This window comes from Ipomoea triloba, chromosome 10 (genome assembly GCF_003576645.1).
Source record: "Ipomoea triloba cultivar NCNSP0323 chromosome 10, ASM357664v1".
In the NCBI taxonomy this organism is placed as follows: Eukaryota; Viridiplantae; Streptophyta; class Magnoliopsida; order Solanales; family Convolvulaceae; genus Ipomoea; species Ipomoea triloba.
The window spans coordinates 19,095,471-19,116,698 of record NC_044925.1 but is presented as its reverse complement, the minus strand read 5'-3'; the positions used below and the strand labels follow the sequence as shown (position 1 = coordinate 19,116,698).

The 21,228-nt window shown below is 33.4% G+C and overlaps 1 protein-coding gene across 1 annotated transcript; it reads right to left on the bottom strand.

Moving 5' to 3' along the window:
- Positions 1-6,208: 6,208 nt before the first annotated feature.
- LOC116032459 (calcium-dependent protein kinase SK5-like) lies at positions 6,209-12,219 on the bottom strand. Its single transcript, XM_031275028.1, has 7 exons — positions 11,482-12,219; positions 10,505-10,648; positions 10,247-10,399; positions 9,967-10,082; positions 9,097-9,264; positions 8,706-8,930; positions 6,209-6,447 (listed from the first exon to the last, which is right to left on the bottom strand). Exons 1-7 carry the CDS (start codon positions 12,026-12,028, stop codon positions 6,319-6,321), a joined length of 1,482 nt encoding a protein of 493 aa, XP_031130888.1. The 5' UTR covers positions 12,029-12,219; the 3' UTR covers positions 6,209-6,318.
- Positions 12,220-21,228: the final 9,009 nt, after the last annotated feature.

Sequence of the window (21,228 nt, the reverse complement as noted above, 5' to 3'; positions counted from 1 at the left end):
ATATATATATATATATATATATATATATATATATATATATATATATATATATATATATATATAAGAAAAATAGAAAGAGTTTTAAAAAAATGCTGCCAAATGACAACATTGCTGCCATGTAAGCAACAAAAATAAATAAATAAAAATTAGAGTGATTTCCATTTTTGGTCCTACTGTTATTAGGGCATTGCCAATTTTAGTCCACCACATTAATTTTTGCCACATTTTAGCCAATCTTTTTATGTCATTGCCACTTTTAGTCCACTGTTACTATTTCCGTGAGTTGGCCGTCAAATACAAGGGTATTATTGTCTTTTCATGACGTGGTCTTTTAATTTACCTTTGCCTTGTGGTTTGACTGAGAAAAAAAAAAGTAAATTTAATATATAGCCTAAGTTAACGAAACACCTGCAACAGAACCCATTCCAACAATGCCAATAACATTATCTTCACCTTCTAACTCTAACACCTTCCATCCATGCTGCCACATTCATTCTCTTCATCAATGAATCTCCATTCTCATTCCCTTCTCCCCTTTCTCATCATTCTTTCTGCAATTCATCTCTGTTTTTCTCAGCCACAAAACATCCAGACTTTCTACCCCTTCGCCCTGCCTCCGCTCCGGCCGCCGCCGATTCCAACTACACCAGTTCAACCTTCGTTACTGCCGCCGTCTCCTCCTCCGCCGCCATTGTTGCCTCCGTAGCCATCGTCGACGAAGAAGGCGGTCAGAACTACAATCGGAGGTACCGCGGCAGGTGTACTAGTTTTATCAAGGATTTTTTTCGTCATTTTCGTTAGGTATTCGCAGAGTAGGAGGGAGAGAGGCGGCGGAATTGCTGCAAGTAATCCTTATGATGACCCTTACCCTAATGGAAGTAGGGGTGTAGGTGATTGAGACGAGTTTTCGAGGTTTGGAGGGAAGGTGAAAGGGGTGATTGTTGATGAGGAAGGGATGGATGTGCTACACTGGAGAAAACTGGAGAGTGGAGATGCGAAGGAGAGCTTCAAAAGGCAGGTTTTCAATAATGGCGAAAAAGTGGAAGAGAAAAGGATGATTAGGAGAGGGAGTAGCAAGAAGAATGGTGTTGGAACGCCGATTCATGAAATTCCTCTACTTAGAGGCAAGTCTTCAACCTCTCACCAGTAGCTTCGCCATTGCCTCTTCAGCAGTGCTCCGCCGCAGCCGCCACCAGTAGCTCCACCACTGTTTGTTCAGGCGATTCCTAGTGCTGCTCCGCCTCCACCGCCGCCGCCTCCGCTTCTGGCGGTTGAAAAGAAGATTGCTCCGCCGCCTCCACCGCCAGGGCCAGTGCCATTTAAAAGGATTAAGTAGAAGACCACATCATGAAAGACAACAATACCCCTATATTTGACGGTCAACTCACAGAAATAGTAACGGTGGACCAAAAGTGGCAATGACATAAAAAGACTGGCTAAAATATGGCAAAAATTAATGTGATGGACTAAAATTGGCAATGCCCTAATAACAGTAGGACCAAAAATGAAAATCACTCTAAAAATTATTTTACACAAAATAATGCCACGTCATCTTGTAATTGGTAAAATCTTTTGGATGAGGATAGTCTTATAAATCATTCCAAATTGTTCACACCTTTTCTGCTTGTTGGCTGAGACTACTCTCTGGCCTCTGCTATCACTTTTAAAACCCTTTAGGCCATCTCCAATGTATTGGTAAAACGGCAAAATATAGCGTCATTCCACTACCCACCAATTTTTTGGTCTCCAACCAGCGACAAATGGTAAAATATTTGTTAGTGGTGCTGGCATACAAAATGCATGAAAAAGCAAACATCATAATTACACTCTCCAAAAATATGAAATTCATGGCCTTCGCCAGTAGAAACTTGCAAAACCCATTGCGACAAGAAATGTTTGTGTTTTTGGGAACAAAAAAAGCTTATAGATTACAAATCCCACTTAAACAAATGATATAGCATAGTAGCATACGTCCAAATTACACTATCAATTAGGAATCAAATAAACATAGATTTGCAACCCTCAAAACATTTCGAAATCTCCCATTTCGAAGTTCTCCGATCTTTATTTTCTTAGAATATAATCAAACATAGACAAATGTCATAAAAATATATAATGTTTCAAAAAAAACTTACAGTTGTTGGGGAAGCTAAGGAAATGAAGTGAAATGTCATTTTTTACCCTCATTTTTAACAGCCCAAACATCTATTTAACGAAGAGGAGGATAATAGCCACTTTTGAAATAACTAAGGGGACAAATGTGCTTTACATAAACAAGCGTTGTCGGGGGTCTAATGTCGCAATTAAACTTAACATGATGAAAGCTTTTGATCAAGCAATTTTATTGCGGTTCGGGTTCTTAGTAAATTTCGTTAATCTGATTATGAATTTTCTTAGTGCAACTCGTCTTTCAGTGCTTATTAATGGAGTTTCCTATGGATTTTTCCAGCCTTCTAGGGGTGTAAAACAAGGGGATCCGTTGTCTCCATTACTGGTTATTCTAGTTTCTGAGGCCCTATCTCGTTCGTTGATTTTACATTATGGGTCGGGACTTATTTCCCCATATGAATCTTTGTTAAGCTGCCCAACAGTGTCGCATCTTCACGGATGATATTATAATATTTGTTAATGGAGGTGTGAATTCTTTGAGAAATCTGTCCAAGGTTTTGAGAGTCTATCAGCAGGCTTCCCGGCAAAGAATTTATTTTGATGAAAGTTTTTTTTGTCACCTCTAAACATTGTAATTTGCACCGCATTACTACTATGGAAGGGGTATTGGGTATGAAACACTCTTCATTGCCTTTTCGTTATTTGGGAGTGAATCTTTTTCAAGGCCGCAACAGGGTAATTTTTTATCAGTATATTTTGGAAACTGTGGATAAGAAGCTCCAAGGTTGGCAACGCAAGTTTTTGACTCCGGGAGGTTGTCTGATTCTAATAAAGCACGTTTTGACATCTATTCCTCTTTATACAATCGCAGTAGTCCAATTGCCTCGCCAAGTAATTAAAGAACTTAGTGAAAGTTCGCTAGATTTTTTTAGGGAACTTATGAGGGAAAGCCTAAGTTTCATTGGGGTTCTTGGAATAATATTTGTTTGCCTACTGATGAAGGAGGGTTGGGAATACGAAATATGACTGATGTTCAACATGCTTGTTCGGTGAAGTTCGGTGAAGCTTTGGTTTAACTTTAAGTGCAAAGGTTCTTTGTGGGCTGAGTTCATGACAGTCCGTTATTCTGAGAGCTCAGCCCGGGCTAAAATTATTGCATGGACCATGGTCCACACAGCTGTGTGGACCAAAAATAAAAAAATAAAAAGTACATTATTTTTATACTGAAGATACATTATTTTTGTACTGTAGGTACATTATTTGACAGTATATATCAAATAATGTACCTTCAGTACAAAAATAATGTACTTTTTATTTTTGGTCCACACAGCTGTGTGGACCATGGTCCATGCAATAATGATTGACTGGGTCTCATATATGGCGTCATATGTTGCAAATTTCTAAGCTCGTGGATGATCATATTTGCAAAGTTGGCAGTGACACTACTTGGATTTCGTCTACAATGGGTGATTTTACATTGGCATCGGCGTATGATATGCTTAGACCAAGGATGGGTTCAACACTGTCTTCAAAATGTGTTTGGGCGCCAGGAATCTCTACTAAGTGCTCAATATTTATGTGGAAGCTTCTCCGGAGGTACTTGCCATTCCCAGACTACCTAGAGAGGTTTGGGATTTGTCTACCTTCTATTTGTCCTTTTTGTTTTAATGCGAGTGCATCTTTGGAGCATTGTCTATTTTCCCGTGCTAATGTTTTTGGCGTGTGGCATAGTTTTGCTACAATTTTTAGAATTTCCCTTGATAATGTTCGATCGGTAAGAGTTGCATGTCATAAATGGTGGTTATCCGCTTCGCCTAGGACTGCTGCGGGTTTTTTTGCTACCTCCTCCCTTGTCCTATTCTTTGGGTAGTGTGGACTTTGTATAATGCTGCTCTGTATGATGGTGCTCCATTATCCTCTGATGTTGATATTTCCAAGATTAAAAGGGAAACTTTGTTGGTTTCTTTGGTTCATCCTGTTTGCAAAAGTGGTTTATTAGATCAATTCTTGGTTTTAGAGGGGATTGTTGCTAAATTTGTCTCCCCCCGAGGCGCATGGTGACTTGGGTTAAGTGGCATAACCCCCCTTCAGGGTATCTCAAGTCACCATGGGTTAAGAGGCATAACCCCCCTTCAGGGTGTCTCAAGTTAAACACTGATGCGTTATTTTCAATAAATAAAGCGGCAGGTGGGGCGTGTTTGAGGAACTCGGTAGGCTTTCTCATTGCGGGATTATCTTTTCCATTGCTTGCCTCCTCGGCGCTCGAGGCGGAGGTATTGGCATTAGATTTTTGTCTTGTGTTGCTGTGATATGGCGTTTATGATACTGACACATGTTGAAGTTGATTCTCTTGCACTGGTGCGTTATGTTATGCTACCTCGTCCACAATATTGATCCCATGGAGAGTTCGTGGTGCACTTATTCAGATACATTCACGGTTGGTTTCTTGGTCTTCATCAATTGTTCATGTTTATCATGAAGCTAATCGTGTCGCGGATGCTATAGCTTCATAGGGTTTGCTTTGCACATCAGTTTCTGTGTTTTCTTTGTTTAGCTTGTTACCAGAAAGTATGACTTACACGAGGCTTTGCTGCTCGAGATCTATTCGTCTATAATAAATCTTATACTTTGCTTTAAAAAAAAACTAACACCACTAACCCAATTGCATATGAGACACTACCAAAAAAAATGACAAGCAATATGAAGATGAAGACAATGATATACCTATCAAAAAATGAGCTAACAAAACTTATAGTAATTTCAACCAAAAGTAGTATCTTCTACCTAATACCATATCAACTGCAGTAAGGCTGCCAGTATCCCTGCAAATTTAGCATTGGCAATATGACATGGCAAGAGAGAGAAAAAAAAAATTTTTATCTTAAGTTGATGTGTATTGACAAGGGGGAGAGAATTGGCTAAATTAGCAGAGAGAATTTGCTAATTTGTCATGATGCACCTTTTGTGCTGCCAACCCACCTTTTGTTTCCTTTTTTATTTTGATTATTTCTGTTAATATTATTTTAGTATTATGTTTATAATATAATAATAATAGGAAAGTGAGACTCATTTTTGAGAGAAAGAGAGATTTGCAGGGATGTAGAATAAAAATGTATAATTTACTACTTTGATGATGTGGAAGTGGGACCCATTTTAAAAAATGTGAGGGATTTACCGGTATAAGGATAGCCTAAGTATTTAGATAATTGTTTGTTAAAAAATGAAAATTAAACATTATTTTTAATGCCAACTATAATTAACTTCTCCTATATAATCTTATGTTGATATACTTTGAATTACCTATTTAAATACAAATATTGACATTAAATCAGCCGCGCAATGCGAGTGAAAAACTAACCATCATTATTGCAGACCGTGGTAAAAACAAACCACCTTTCCAAAAGCATATAAATTACATTATTCTAATTTATAAAATACATTATTCTAACATATAGCATACATTATTCTAACTCATAAAATACATTATCTTATCCCATAAATTGCATTATTTTAACACATAAAGTACATTATAGATTATTCTAACTCATAAAATACATCATCTTAAAATTTTCATTATTCTAACAATATAAAGTACACTATTCGAACATATAAATTATATTATTTTAACTCATAAAATACATTATCTTATCCCAAAAATTTTATTATTCTAACACATAAAGTACATTATTCTAATTCATAAAACACATTATCTTACATCAAAATGTTCATTATTCAAACACGCACGCAAAACAAAGAATTTTTTTAATATCAAAACGACGTCGTTTTGGACCGTGGTCTGCACAATAATTTGCCATATATATTATGAACCCTAGTACAAGTGATCTTTGGGCTTCAATGCACTAAAAATAACATGATAGATTTTTTCAAAAAAAAAAACATAATAGATTTAATTGCACCTTTAAAAAGTTTGAGGATCTAATTGATTTTTCTAGTAAAGTTCAAAGACCTATTTAACCATTTTTTCAAAATATAATGGTAGATTTTAATTTTTCCAAAATATAATGGTAGATTTTAATTTTTCCGGGTCTATAGGGCAAATGCAATCATGAATGAATATAGGGGAGAGGAGAGCAATTAGTGACAAGGAATGTGAGGCCATATAGTTGCAGCAAGTAGCATTAAGGTTGAAATTAGGAAGGATGAATCAAAATTCATTTAGATTAGTGCATCAAAGGCTATCTTTATTCTTTATTCTTTACCCTCTACAAGTCCTAGGGCTTCTCCCAAATTTAAAGTATTTCTCATGGTTCTCCTTCCAATGCCTCCATTGCCTTTCCTCATCATTGCTGCAAATTCCCCATAGTCAATCTGTCCATCCTGCAGTGTACAAACACACTTGTATTCATCATTAATCTTCTTTGTATAGTATGATAATAGGATTATATAAGGGCCTTTTCTCTCCAACATAGTTTTTTTTTTTTTTTAATTTTGGATTAAAAAAAAAAAGTATTGTTATCCAACTTAACAAAAAAAAATTGGAAAATATTACTCCAAATGCAAAAATACATATGACCCTTTATTCGATTTTGCCTACAAGGCCAGTTCAATAATCAGATTAAAGAACCACAAGGACAAAATTAATTGCTCTAAAAATTATTCTCCTTACATTTTATGTTTCCAGAATAATCAATAGGGCCAGACACATGATTACAAATTATAGTCCATCATGTAATTCCATACACAAGTATACGGCAAATTATTCTGTGGACTCAGGTCCATCTTGCAAGGTGAACCTGGTCCAAAATACACAATTTACATACTGAATGTTCACAATTTATATATTGAATGTTCACAACTAAATGTTCACAATTTACATACTGAATGCTCACAATTTGAATCGTGAACATTCAGTATGTAAATTGTGAACATTCAATATGTAACTTGTGATGGGACTATGGTATAACTATTGCAAATATACAGATAAAAGTTCATAAACAAAAATCTAAGACAATGAGATGTTAATGCAATTGAGTCCCTGAGACACTAGCCCATAAAGAAGTTCAATTTATTATGCATTTTTTATTATAAAAGATATATAAACTTATATAAAAAGTGAATACTAATGCCACAAGTATTATATATAATATAAGTGCCGGTGAGGGTGCAGGCCCCGCCCCCGCCCTCATACCCACGCAGGTATAAAAAATTTCCCTCATCCACGCACCCATTATCTAAATTGTGCGGATATTTTAATATCCATTGGGGAAGGATGCAGAGAACCAATCGGAGGCAGGTAGAATTGCCATCTCTAAAAACCTACCTATACCTAATCTTATGGTCATTTAACCCCTACAAATACAACCACCTACTTATTTAACAACCATCACTTACCCACCTTTACTACCGCTGCCTATCTATTTCCCACAACCACAACCGTACCTACACCTCACCACCATTACTGTCACTGCTTACTGTCTCCAACCATCATCGGATTTCAAAAACTTCATGTTTGATAATAAGATCTTAAATTTTATAAAGCTGGAGATGGGGAATGGAAACTTTCTTTGTAACTAAAGACACCCTAAACTAGCTGATTATTGAAATCCTAAACTAGGTTCAGTAACTAAAGGCCAAGAAGAAGGTTACATTGGATAACAAACTTTAGTCAGAGAAATAGAAGGGTGCAAACCTGAAAGATGGAGGTCAGTAAGCTCCATTTACTACTAAATTGTGATCACAAAACAATTAAATGCATATTTACTACTCAAACATTCATATCATGATGCCCTCTTCAAACTATGATGCACAAAAACTCTCACGGGGGAGCGTTTCTGTGTTTAGGATATGTTTCACTCTCATAAACTCAGGGAAACTCTCCCAAAGAGATTCAGTGATGTTTCCATGATTTATTTTTTTTTGAGATCTGTTTCGAAAGGGTAATCAAAGGGGAAAAAAATGGTCAAAAGAAATGTGGGTTCTTATCCCTTACCTCAACCCTTATATACCTACTTTTTTAGTGTATTAATTTTAGAGTTAATACCATCTAGGGTCCTCCGAGTATAATGGTTTTGCCACGTTTAGTCCTAAACATTCAAATTAACCGCCCGTGATCCTTCGACTTTCAAATTGTTATCATGCATGGTCCAAGTTAACCATCCATGGTCTTTCAACTATCAAATTTTAACCAGTTATGATCCTTCTAGGAGGACCGAGGTTGGTTAAATTTTGAAAGTAAGGACCATAGGTTGTTACTTGGACCACAGATGGTAACAATTTGAAAGTCGAAGTACCACGCGTGGTTAATTTGAAAATTTAGGACTAAACGTGGCAAAACCACTATACTTGGAGGACCTAATATGAGGTTATCTCTTAATTTTAATTATGACACTGGTAGACATTTATGTATATTTAAGGAAAAAGATATTGAGAAATATACCCATATATTTGTTATATTTGAACATTTCCCCCACATTTGTGTCCTACATTTCTTAAAATTGTTGTTTCCCGTGTGCTGTATTTCTGTTTCCATGCTACCTAGCTTCAAAGGTTCAAACTATTTAAGGAGCTGGTATGCTTGCCTGTTACTCCCTAAATACCTAGCACCTAAAGTAGAATATGAAGGGCAGAAGACATACGTTATCTTGATCGATTTCTTTGATCATTTCATCGAGATTAAGCTCACTTAGACCAAATTGTTTGCAGGCTTGCTGAAGTTCATCAATGGTTATGTAACCACTACCATCTTTGTCAAAGAAAGAGAAGGCCGAAACTAGGTTTTCTTCTCTTTCCAGCTTGTTCAAGTGTACAGTAGCGGCTAGAAATTCTCCATAGTCTATTGTGCCATTGTTATCAATATCTGCCTGTCAAATAAACCAAGTAGAATCCTATCAGCATAGCCGTTCACTTCAATGAGAATTGAGAAGAAAACAACAAATATACACGTGCAAACAGAGGGTGGTGAAACTGAAGTAAGCAAATTCAGAAAAGCACAGGGTGAATAGCAAATAGGACTCTTGAGAATCATACAGCATCCATAAGATCCTTGATCTCAGACTCCATAAGTTCAGATCCAACTCGTCTTAAACCTTCTTTGAGCTCATCAAAGGTTATAGTTCCACTATTGTCTGTATCTATCATTCTGAAGAGCTCCTTGAGACCACCAATTTCTTCTTCTGATAGCCTCTCGGCAATTACCTTCAAGAAATTCGAAAAACCAGTCAATTTTTAAGATAGATAAGTGTGAGATACAAATGGAAGTAGGACCACCGCTTAAGGCAGGAGTCACCTCTGTATATACCGAAATGGAAGAATCGCAATCTTAACTTGTCTATGGAAAATAGCTAGGCTATTTAGACATAATTTCGTTATTTTCCATATAGCACAATACCTTTAACCATTTTACACTTGGCGACCCATTCTTTGATGTGTAGCAAAGAGAAACCTAAATATTAACTAGTAGTAACAAGTTGCGACTCCCAATTCATCTAACACTATACTATTAACCATTTTATGCTTAGCAATCATACTTGTGTGCACCAAATAGAAGCCTAAATACTACTTAGTACTTATAGTAACAGGTCAGGACTCCCAACCGGTTATCCAGTGAATATGTCACCAAATAACTTGATTTTAGTAAGGGCAATTGAAAATGGCATTTCTGGCAAAAGTGATACCTTGCAACTTCTATTTGAACATACTAGGTGATTCTAAGTATACTGGAAACCACTAGCCATGATATAGCATCAATAATCAGAGTTTCACACTTAAACCTACCTTTGAAATTAAGCCCTATTCTTCTCTCTCTGTCTTTCCGATTTATAGGACACTTTCACAATTATGGTACTAAAAGTAAAAGCACTATGAAAATATGTGTGCATAATTGCATGAAAATCTTACACGCAAAGCCATCTTCTTAAGTTTATTCATTGCAGAGAATTGTTTCAGACGTGAAAGAACCGCAGAGTCGAGAGGTCTATCAGGTGCTATTTTGTCATCCACAATCCAAGGATGGCCTGAAACCAAAGGAAGTCGGTGGAAGGTTCTCTTATTATTACGCCTTCATGAGTATGAATTTCTTAAAACATGTGCTAGGGAATTAATTCCATTAAAAAAAAAAAAAAAAAAAGAGCAAACAAACAGATTTGGCAAGGCCACTAAACTCTTCGAAAGGACTTACACAATACTTCATGGGCTGTCAATCTCCTCCTTGGATTCCTATCAAGCATTTTGCGTATCAAATCCTTGGCACTATCTGAAATACCCGGCCATGGCTCAGATTCAAAATCCAGTTTCTCTTGCAATATCTGGCGGAATATCCCCATCTCAGTCTCTGAAATAAAAACAGTAGACACGTTAATAGTAGAACAAAAATAGAATGTAGAAGTGATATTTGTCCCCAGAAACAGATGGCAAATACATGAACCTAGCATTCAACCTGCCCAAAAAGGTGGCACTCCACTAAGTAGTATGTACAAGATAACTCCAGCACTCCACACATCTGCTTCAGGTCCATAATGCTTACGTAAAACCTCTGGTGCCACGTAGTAAGGACTTCCAACTACATCTGAGAATGTTTCATCTGGGCATAACAAGGCAAAATGGTTCCAAGTGTTTATGTTAGGAATGGACAGAGATAAAGTAAGGTTAGGAAGGTTGACAAATCATTTTGGCAATAGAATAGGAAATAAAGAAATAGTACAAAGCACAAAATGGGATAGTTGTCTAAAACATAAACTATTCACAAGATGAAAGATCTGATACAATTACATAGCAGCTAAGATTTAGGAGAGAAAAGATCAAACAGAAGACATGTCAGAAATCTAATCTAAGGGAATAACTGCACATGACATGGTATAAAATCCATTATATACTACTTCTTGGAGATCAAAAGGCATTAATAAAAAAACCAGAGAGAGAGAGAGAAAACCACACTTAAGAAACAAGTATAAACAAAAAGAATCCAAAGGCAATGACATGGTATAAAATCCATCACTGATACACCTTGAAATCCATGGGAAGGCAACAAACAAAAACAAAGACTCCTTGTAGAATGTAGTCAAGCTCTCTCATTTTAACAAAAGCCAAATCACTAGGATGCTAATTTTGCTAAGGAAGAACAAGGAAACCACATTAACTTTCTAAAGAAAAACAAAAGAACAACTGGAGTCTTACAAGCCCAAAACTTAAAACCCGAAATCTTCCACTAAGAATAGCTTCCTAGAATTTGGATTCAATACCATGATTACCATCTCCATCACACTATTCGACTAAACCTCATTAATATGCACCGAAGCATAATCAATCACAAAAATTGAAATAAATAAATAAAAAGATATAAGCTTTATGGTCACAAGAATACGTTTTTAATCAATAAAGAAAAAAAAAATTGGGCGAGGATTGAAGAAAGATTACCTGGTTTGTAGAAAACAGAGAGGCCAAAATCAGTGGCCTTGAGAGCAGCATCTTCATCAGAACTAAGGAACAAAAAGTTCTCGGGCTTGAGATCTCTATGCATGACACCCAAGGAATGGCAAGCCTCCACCACCCCAACAATGGTCTTGAGCAGCTTAGCAGCCTCCCTTTCACTGTAATGCCCCTTCTCCACAATCCTGTCAAAGAGCTCCCCACCAGCGCAGAGCTCCATCACTATGTGCACATACAGGGCATCCTCAAAAGTACCCTTTATCCGCACAACATTCCGGTGCTCAGATAAGTGGTGCATTATCTGAATCTCCCGCCACACATCCTCATAGTCCTCCTTGCAGATCAGCTTCTTCTTGGGAATGGTTTTGCAAGCATAGAGCGTGGCCGTGGCTTTCTCCGTGCACAGATGGGTGGTCCCAAACTGGCCTTGACCCAGCTTCTTGCCTATGGTGTAGAGCTGCCGAAGGGGGTGGGTCCTGTAAGGGAGGACCCATGTGGGCTTTGGCCTTGGAGTTTCTGCGGTTGAGGACGCCATGGACGAGTGGATGAATCCTCAATTCGTGACTCAATAATCAGTGAATCAATGGATTTGAGATTAAAATTTGGGGGTATTGAAGAAAAAAGTTGTCACTAACCAAGACTTCTCTGCTTCCTCTCACTTTCTCTCTCCGTTTCTTGCACCAGAGTTTCTCTTTCTATATTCGCTCCAATTCCCTTCTTGTCTGAAATGGCCACTTGGTTAAAAACTCATTTTGCATATTTTCCTTTTAAAAAAACATTAGGTGACTTTACAAATGATAGTGGGAGATATTTATGTTATTTTGTGGCAGATTAATGTTATCGCTGCGACAGATATTACATGTAATAGAGTTAATAGTACTTAAAAAAAATGTTACCGTTGTGACTAAATTGCTCTTTGGTATTCTCAAATTTTTTACTTTTTTAAAAAATTACAGAAATTCTCGGGTTAGTAAACGGGTCTCAAATATTCTTTATAAATTTTATTTCATTTCTTTCCAATTTTCTATAAGACCGTTTCACGAATCATCACCCGTGAAACTGGTATGGGTTTTTATAAGTATTATACTTCCAATCATAAGATTACAATTTTTTTATAACTTTCCAACTCCTAATATTACCATATTAACATATATTTTTTATAGTAAAATCTCGACCGTGTCACGAATCCTTATCCGTAAAACGTGTAGTTCCGTGAGAATGGTAGGATTTTTCATAAGCATTATAATTTTCCTCATAAGTAACTCATCAACTCCTAATATTACATTTTTTTTATCAAAAGTATCAAATTTTTTTCATAAATATTACACTTTATATCATGAGTAACAATCAATCAATTTTATTTAAAAAAAAAACAATCAATCAATTTATCAATGATTAATATTACATTTTTTTCTCATAAATAATTATTCAATCCCTAAATATTACGGAGTACATTTTAATTTAAATGTCCGTTTGAAAATCTAGAAAATGATTTTAAGAAAATGGCTAATTTTCTAGAAATATTTTAATTTTCTTATGTTTGGCTAAAGATCAGAAAACTATATTTTTCTGTTTGGTTGGAAGTGAAGAAAATATATTTTTTCTATTTTGTTCATTTTCTTAAAAATGAATATTTTATTTGTTATAAAATAATAACAACAAAAATAATATAATAATAATAATACTCCCCGTTTTATTTTATGTGTCTGATTCGGTTAACAAAGTTTGATTGAAATTATTTTTAGTTCAATTCTTAATAATATGAAGTTAGTATTATTATATAAAATTTATATATTTAGAAACTGCATTAAAAGTATTATTAAACATAAAAAATTAAAATAATTAAAAATATTAAAGAAAATAAGAAAAAAAAAGTTGGTTTGACCAGTAAATATTAAACAAGACAGGTAAATAATAAGTGGTGGTCGCACCGGCGGCGACAATAATAATCCTAAAACTAGCTTGGAGAGAGATGAAAGAGAAGTGCGAGACGAGAAAATAAAGAATTCGAAAATTTCTTCCAATTAAAAATATATCATTTTCTGCTAAACTAGACCCGTATTTTTCGTTGATCTGAATGAACATTTTTCCTTGACTTTATTATCTTTGAATACCCAAACACGAAAAAATCGAGTTTCCAAACAGACCATAAAAGTATTACATTTTTCCTTATAAATAACAAACAATTTATTCTTGATTAATATTACATTTTTCAGCGTAAATATTACATTTTTCATCATGACCCAAGTCACCCGACCCCTCTCAAAAATAATGATTCGTAAGGTGATCTAACAGTAGACTTATCCAATATGCAAGTATATATATACACACTTTTGACCTTTTCTACTTCCATTATAACAAATATTTCAAATTTTAATCTCTCAACTATATATATTTTTTCACCTTTAACTATCAAATGATTATTTGTTAAAATGAAAATAGGAAATCCCAAACAAGTTAGTTGGATAGTTGATTTGTGCACCTTCAAGTAGCAATCAAAAATTGATAAATTGTCAAATAGACTCATGAATTTTATATGAAAATAACAATTAGACATTTTAATTTTAAAGCTATAATTAAACACATCAACATGTCATTTCCTCTAAATTGGTAAAATCAAACGCGGCAGCCTACGTCACGCCACATATGCAAATTTAAAATAAAAATTGCATTTATAATAATATATATTTATAAAATTATTATATAATAATCATTTCTGATACTGATACCAAATGCCCGCTATCGGGAACATGTTCGTTGGATATCTGGGTGCCTCTCTCTCTTTATCTCTATATATATTTGGGGGATTGGAAACAATTAAACATGGGTCACTCTATTCATTAACTAACAGAAAAATATTACGTGGACTCTCAACTTTTATTTCCTCACTTAAATTTTTCTTTGTTCAAAAATTATATGTCAGTAGTTAATATAATCCGCAATGTAAGGTGAATCTTTGTAAAACACTCATGATACCGGGGTTCAATTATGACCACTCATTTGAAATATTAACATATATACCATCCCACTATATAATAGTAGTCGGCTAATCAATGTATCTTAATCATCATTTTCTGTCAAGGAATAAAGAAAAAGTTAGAATAAAAGAAAAAACGCCAAAACTCTCTATGTGAAAGATCCAAACGACTATTATTGTAGTTATTTTGTTTGTTAATAACCATAATTTAACGTCTAAAAAATATATAACTTTTTCTCTTTTATGTCAAAATTCATGTACTTATTACGGAGTATTTATTTTTATGTTTAACTACATCTATAATGCTTATAATTTAATTAAAAATTTAATTGTATGTTTTGTTTATGGAATACATTTTGAGGGAATATAAATGTTATTCCATAGGAAGTTGAATAGATAGAATTAAATATGAATTCCATTATAGTGTTTGGTTTCTTAAAGAATATATTTAAGAATTATATTCTAGTGTTTAATTGATATAAGAAATAAAAATGGAATGAGTATGTATATAAATAAATAAATAAATATTTATTTATTTATTATTTGTGTGTGTATGCTTGTACATAATAATAATAATAATAATAATAATAATAATAATAATAATAATAATAATAATAATGTTGTGTATGTTTAATTATTTATAAATATTTTTCTATAAATATATAAATATAGTTATGCATATATAATAAAATATAAGCATGTGTATAAAAGGTTTTGTGGTATTATAATAATTAAAAAATAAACAAAAAAGAAGCTATATATTACTAAGGACTCAAAAATAGGTAATACTAATCCTGGGATTTGTTACTCTCTTGCAAAGAGGTTATTGCCAAGAATAAAAAGTTGGAACAAACAATAGAATATGTCTATTGCCAAAAAGTTATTCCATTTTAAACATATTTCATATACCAAACATGTTGTAATAACGTTGAAATACAAGATTAATTGTGTATAAAGAAAAATTATAGTAGAATACAATAATAATTTAAACTAATATTAAAATATAAATTTAATTCAACTCCTTCTTTCCGTCCATATTCGCCTCCCCGGGGGGAGGCACGGGAGCTGGCCCAAGGGGAATCGTCACTTGTGAGAATTGAGCCTGGGTTCTCCCGCAATTCCTCCCCACAAAGAGAGCTCACTTGCCAGTTGAGCTACCCCACTGGGTTTAATTCAACTGCTTCTATTAACAAGTATACTTTAGGTTCGTCTGCACGAACAAGCAGGACAGCATAGTTCATTCTTCGATGGTAGATTATGGACAAGAATACATAATCGAGTTCTAACAATCGCAATATAGAAGTTACACCCAATGTAATGGACTCCCCTTGATTTAGGAAATTTCGTCTTTTGTGGACAAGTATACTTTAAGTTCTAAAAAGTGTTTTCAAAAAAAAAAAAGAGTTCTAAAAAGTGTTAATGAAAGATATACTACATATTTTCATTCATTGTTGTTTTACTTCTATGCAAAAACTTGTGTGAGATCTTATCACGAATCCGTGAAACGGGACGGGTTAAGATGAAAATGTAATACTTATACTAACAAATGTAATACTAATTAAGAATACAGTGTTTATTACTTATATGGAAAAGTGTAATACTTTTGAATAAAAATGTAATAGTTTTATATTTTGATTTAAAATTATTACATTTTCTTTTATAAGTAATAAACACTGACCAACATTACTTATAAATGAAAGTGTATTACATTTTTTATTAAGAGTATTACATGTTTCCTTATAAGTAACAAACGCTTTATTCCTTATTAGTATTACATTTTTCAGTATAAGTATTACATTTCTATTTTGACTCAACCCAACCCGACCTAACTTATAGATAAGGATTCGTGAGACGTTCTGACACATGTATGAACCTTACTATCATTACAACCCTTGGGATGGAGAGATAAAACTAAAATAATACTACAAATATTTAGATTTTTTTTTTTGCAATATATGGTGTGTTGTGATCCGTTAACAGTGAAATTGATTCAACTCACAACACAATATGTTAAACAAAATAGAATTGAAAATAAGCTTTGTCATTTTCCTGGGAGATAATGATAAAACGATGTTTAGGAAGCAAATGTTGTCGTTTCGTTTCAAAAAAAAAAAAAAAAAAAAAAGAGGAAGCAAATGTTGTTTGGACAAAAACTTGTGAGTCCGTATAATAATTTCCTTATAAAATATGGAATTTGGATAAAACATGTGAGCAGTTTGGAGGTCCAATAAAACCTGTGACTCCGACAAAAAGGAGCATGAAATATGGAATGTAACGACTGCCAGCCAGCCAGTCGGCGTTCCACGTGCTCACCCACGTGCGTCCACATCATCGTCCTCATCCCCTTTTTACACGCAAAAGTTTTCTTCACAATTTTGAGAAATTAATTAGTTTGCAACTAATTTATTATTTTAAATATTTTTTGAACTTTTTTTTTTAATGAAATTGACATTTTATCTAATTTTATTTTTATAAAATAATGAGTAAAAATATGAGTACATTGATTATATACTTTGATAGGAATAAATTTACTCCTTGGGCTTATGTCGATTCTAAAGTATAGTTTGATGAAGTCAAAAATTTGTTATAAAATGGAATTAGTTGTAACAATTTAATTGTGTTATTAATAAATCAGTTGTTTATGTTGGACCATGGTTCACATAGCTCTCCATGGACTACCATAGTCTAACACGGTGTCCTTTTTTTAAGGGTCACACTTGTGTGAGACCGTCTCACGGATCCTTATTCGTGAGACGGGTCGGGTCGGGTCGAAACATCATGCAAATGTCATACTTATATGTACAAATGTCATATTTATATGCTCAAATATAATACTAATTAGTAATACAATTTTTGTTACTTATAAGAGAAAAAATATTACATTTTTCATAATAAGTAATGTTGACAAGTGCCACTTACTTATAAGAGAAAATATAATACTTTTGAGGAAAAATGTAATACTTTTAAATCAAAATGTAAAAGTATTGTATTTTCCCTTAAAAGTATTACATTTACTCTTATAAGTAACAAAAATTTTATTCATGATTAGTATTACATTTGAGCATATAAGTATGACATTTGTGCGTATAAGTATTACATCTTCATCTTGACCCGACCCGACCCGACCCGTCTCACGGTGAGACGGTCTCACACAAGTTTTTGCCTTTTTTTTTTAATTGTCGTTATTGTGAACCAATAGCTTATCACATTATATATATATATATATATATATATATATATATATATATATATATATATATATATATATATAATGTGATAAGCTATTGGTTCACAATAACGACAATTAAAAAAAAAAGGCAAAAACTTGTGTGAGACCGTCTCACCGTGAGACGGGTCGGGTCGGGTCGGGTCAAGATGAAGATGTAATACTTATACGCACAAATGTCATACTTATATGCTCAAATGTAATACTAATCATGAATAAAATTTTTGTTACTTATAAGAGTAAATGTAATACTTTTAAGGGAAAATACAATACTTTTACATTTTGATTTAAAAGTATTACATTTTTCCTCAAAAGTATTATATTTTCTCTTATAAGTAAGTGGCACTTGTCAACATTACTTATTATGAAAAATGTAATATTTTTTCTCTTATAAGTAACAAAAATTGTATTACTAATTAGTATTATATTTGAGCATATAAATATGACATTTGTACATATAAGTATGACATTTGCATGATGTTTCGACCCGACCCGACCCGTCTCACGAATAAGGATCCGTGAGACGGTCTCACACAAGTGTGACCCTTAAAAAAAGGACACCGTGTTAGACTATGGTAGTCCATGGAGAGCTATGTGAACCATGGTCCAACATAAACAACTGATTTATTAATAACACAATTAAATTGTTACAACTAATTCCATTTTATAACAAATTTTTGACTTCATCAAACTATACTTTAGAATCGACATAAGCCCAAGGAGTAAATTTATTCCTATCAAAGTATATAATCAATGTACTCATATTTTTACTCATTATTTTATAAAAATAAAATTAGATAAAATGTCAATTTCATTAAAAAAAAAAGTTCAAAAAATATTTAAAATAATAAATTAGTTGCAAACTAATTAATTTCTCAAAATTGTGAAGAAAACTTTTGCGTGTAAAAAGGGGATGAGGACGATGATGTGGACGCACGTGGGTGAGCACGTGGAACGCCGACTGGCTGGCTGGCAGTCGTTACATTCCATATTTCATGCTCCTTTTTGTCGGAGTCACAGGTTTTATTGGACCTCCAAACTGCTCACATGTTTTATCCAAATTCCATATTTTATAAGGAAATTATTATACGGACTCACAAGTTTTTGTCCAAACAACATTTGCTTCCTCTTTTTTTTTTTTTTTTTTTTTTTNTATATATATATATATATATATATATATATATATATATATATATATATATATATATAATTGTCAAATGTAATTGTAGTAGAATTAAAATGATACTTTAGTGTTGCGATATTAAACTAGTGTGTGTGAAAAATGAAACTAAAAGTCATAGCTCATGCAACAATGTACATTGTTAAATGAACCTGAAGTGTAATTAAAATGATACTTGAACGTTACTATAATTAAACTAGTGCATATGGAAATAAATGAACGTAAAGTATAATTAAAATGATACTTCAATGTAGGCGTTGCATTTGGCATGGGGTTGACTCTGATTCGAACATATGACTTTTGGCGTGGAGTTGACTCTGATACCAAATTAAATCATGTGCATTGATGTGCTTCATCTCAAGTATTCAACTAAAGACTAAGCTGATAGTTTAACTGCGCACATTTATGTTTATATATTATATGCTCAACAAAATGAAACTAAATAACATTTTTTTTAGCAATGAAACTAAATAACATAGTTTCTACAATAATGTATATTGTCAAATTAACTTAAAGTGTAATTAAAATAATACTTCAGCATTACTATAATGGAACAAGTGTGTGAAAAATGAAACTAAAAATCAGAACTCATACAATACAATAACGTATAATTTATACAATAATATATGTTGTCAAATAAAACTGAAATATAATTAAAATGATACAATACCATTTTAGTTTATGGTCCGTATACAGTAAAATTTGCCTTTAATAAATTAACTAAATTCAACTTAATACATTAAGCATGAACCATGTTATACAGTAAAACTTTCCTTAATAAATTAACTAAATTCAACTTAATACATTAAGCATGAACCATGTTATACAGTAAAATTTGCCTTAATAAATTAACTAGATTCAACTCAAAAGCATGCATGACTAGTCTGAGTAGTCTCTTAAGAGCATCTATATCAGCGCATCATGTGGGGTTTTTGGAACAGGACACGCTGAGTTGGCAGTGAGAGAAGCCAAGAGAGAGAATTTGGAGGATCATCTGCAACGCATCGGGATATTAGGTTCCCAAGGAAAAAAAGAAATAAATGCAGTCCACAGATGTTGTGTGCGTTGTGCGCACAGCATGCGCCCACTCGGGCGCGTGCACTGCACGCGCCTGACAACCTCTGTTATTTAATTTTTTTTAAAAAATCATATTTATTTTTATTTTTTTTTCTTCCCACTCCCCTTTTCTCTTTCCTAATCACACTTACAAAATCTCCTCAATTACCGTGAAATATACCCACTACTAAGGATGCTCTAATACATAGGGTTACCTAAACTATGTACGAATCCGTGCATATCAAATATGAGTTTAAATATTTGTAGAAAATTGAAAAACACATGTGCCTATCACTACTAAAAAATTCAGAAACATGATAAAACTGGACAAAAAAACTAAGAAAATTGACAAAAATATGAAAGTTTTAAAAATTGAACAAAAATAGACAAAACTCGTTTGACAAACGAGTTTCTTGTCTGAAAAAGAATTTTTAAATAATTTTTTCCCGTAGTTAATGAAACACTTAAATGGAACTTGCGTGTCTCTGTAATATATATATATCAAGTAAAAAATGAGCGGGGTTATTTTCATAAATATTACAAATCTAGAAACGAAGAAGAGAAAATTTATAATTTTTTTTTCTAAAAGAAACAGCGGCCTGCCTTCTTCTTCTTTCCTTCTCACCAGATCTGGAGACAAAGAAGGAAAAGTTAAAAAAGAAAAAAAAGAAAAAAGTATAGGTTGAAGGCAACCATGACTGCCTTCTTCTTCTCTCCTTCTTCATTTCCCCTTCTTCAACCTTTTTTTTTTTTTTATTTAAAAAAAAAAACAAATTACGGAGACACACAAGTTTGCAAGTCTCGTATACTTTGGAAAAAATTTAAAAATTATTTTTTTATGAGAAACTCGTTTGCCAAACGAGTTTTGTCTATTTCTATCTTACTTTTAAAATCTTTCTGTTTTTGTCAACTCTCTTTGTTTTTGTCCATTTTTGTCACTTACCTAAAAAATTCACCCATTTCTCCAATTTCGTGCTTTTATTATGTAAGTTAGGTACTGATTTATGGGTCCAAAAATATGAAGTTGAAGAACACAAACCTGGGTAGTTGTCTAAGTTAGTCAGTTGTTTGGAATTATTTAAATTAAAATTTGAAATTTTACTTGAACTTTATATTTTAGATAAATTTACACTTGCGGTTTGTTAAAAAAGCGTAAAGAAACGGCGCCTTTATGGTCCACCGTATAACAATTGCACGGCAGGATCCACAGCACGTTGTCCACGCGTCTGGTTTTAGTTGGTCCAACCATGTCATAAGGTTGACATGGAATCGTTCCTCAAATACGGTTCAGTTTTT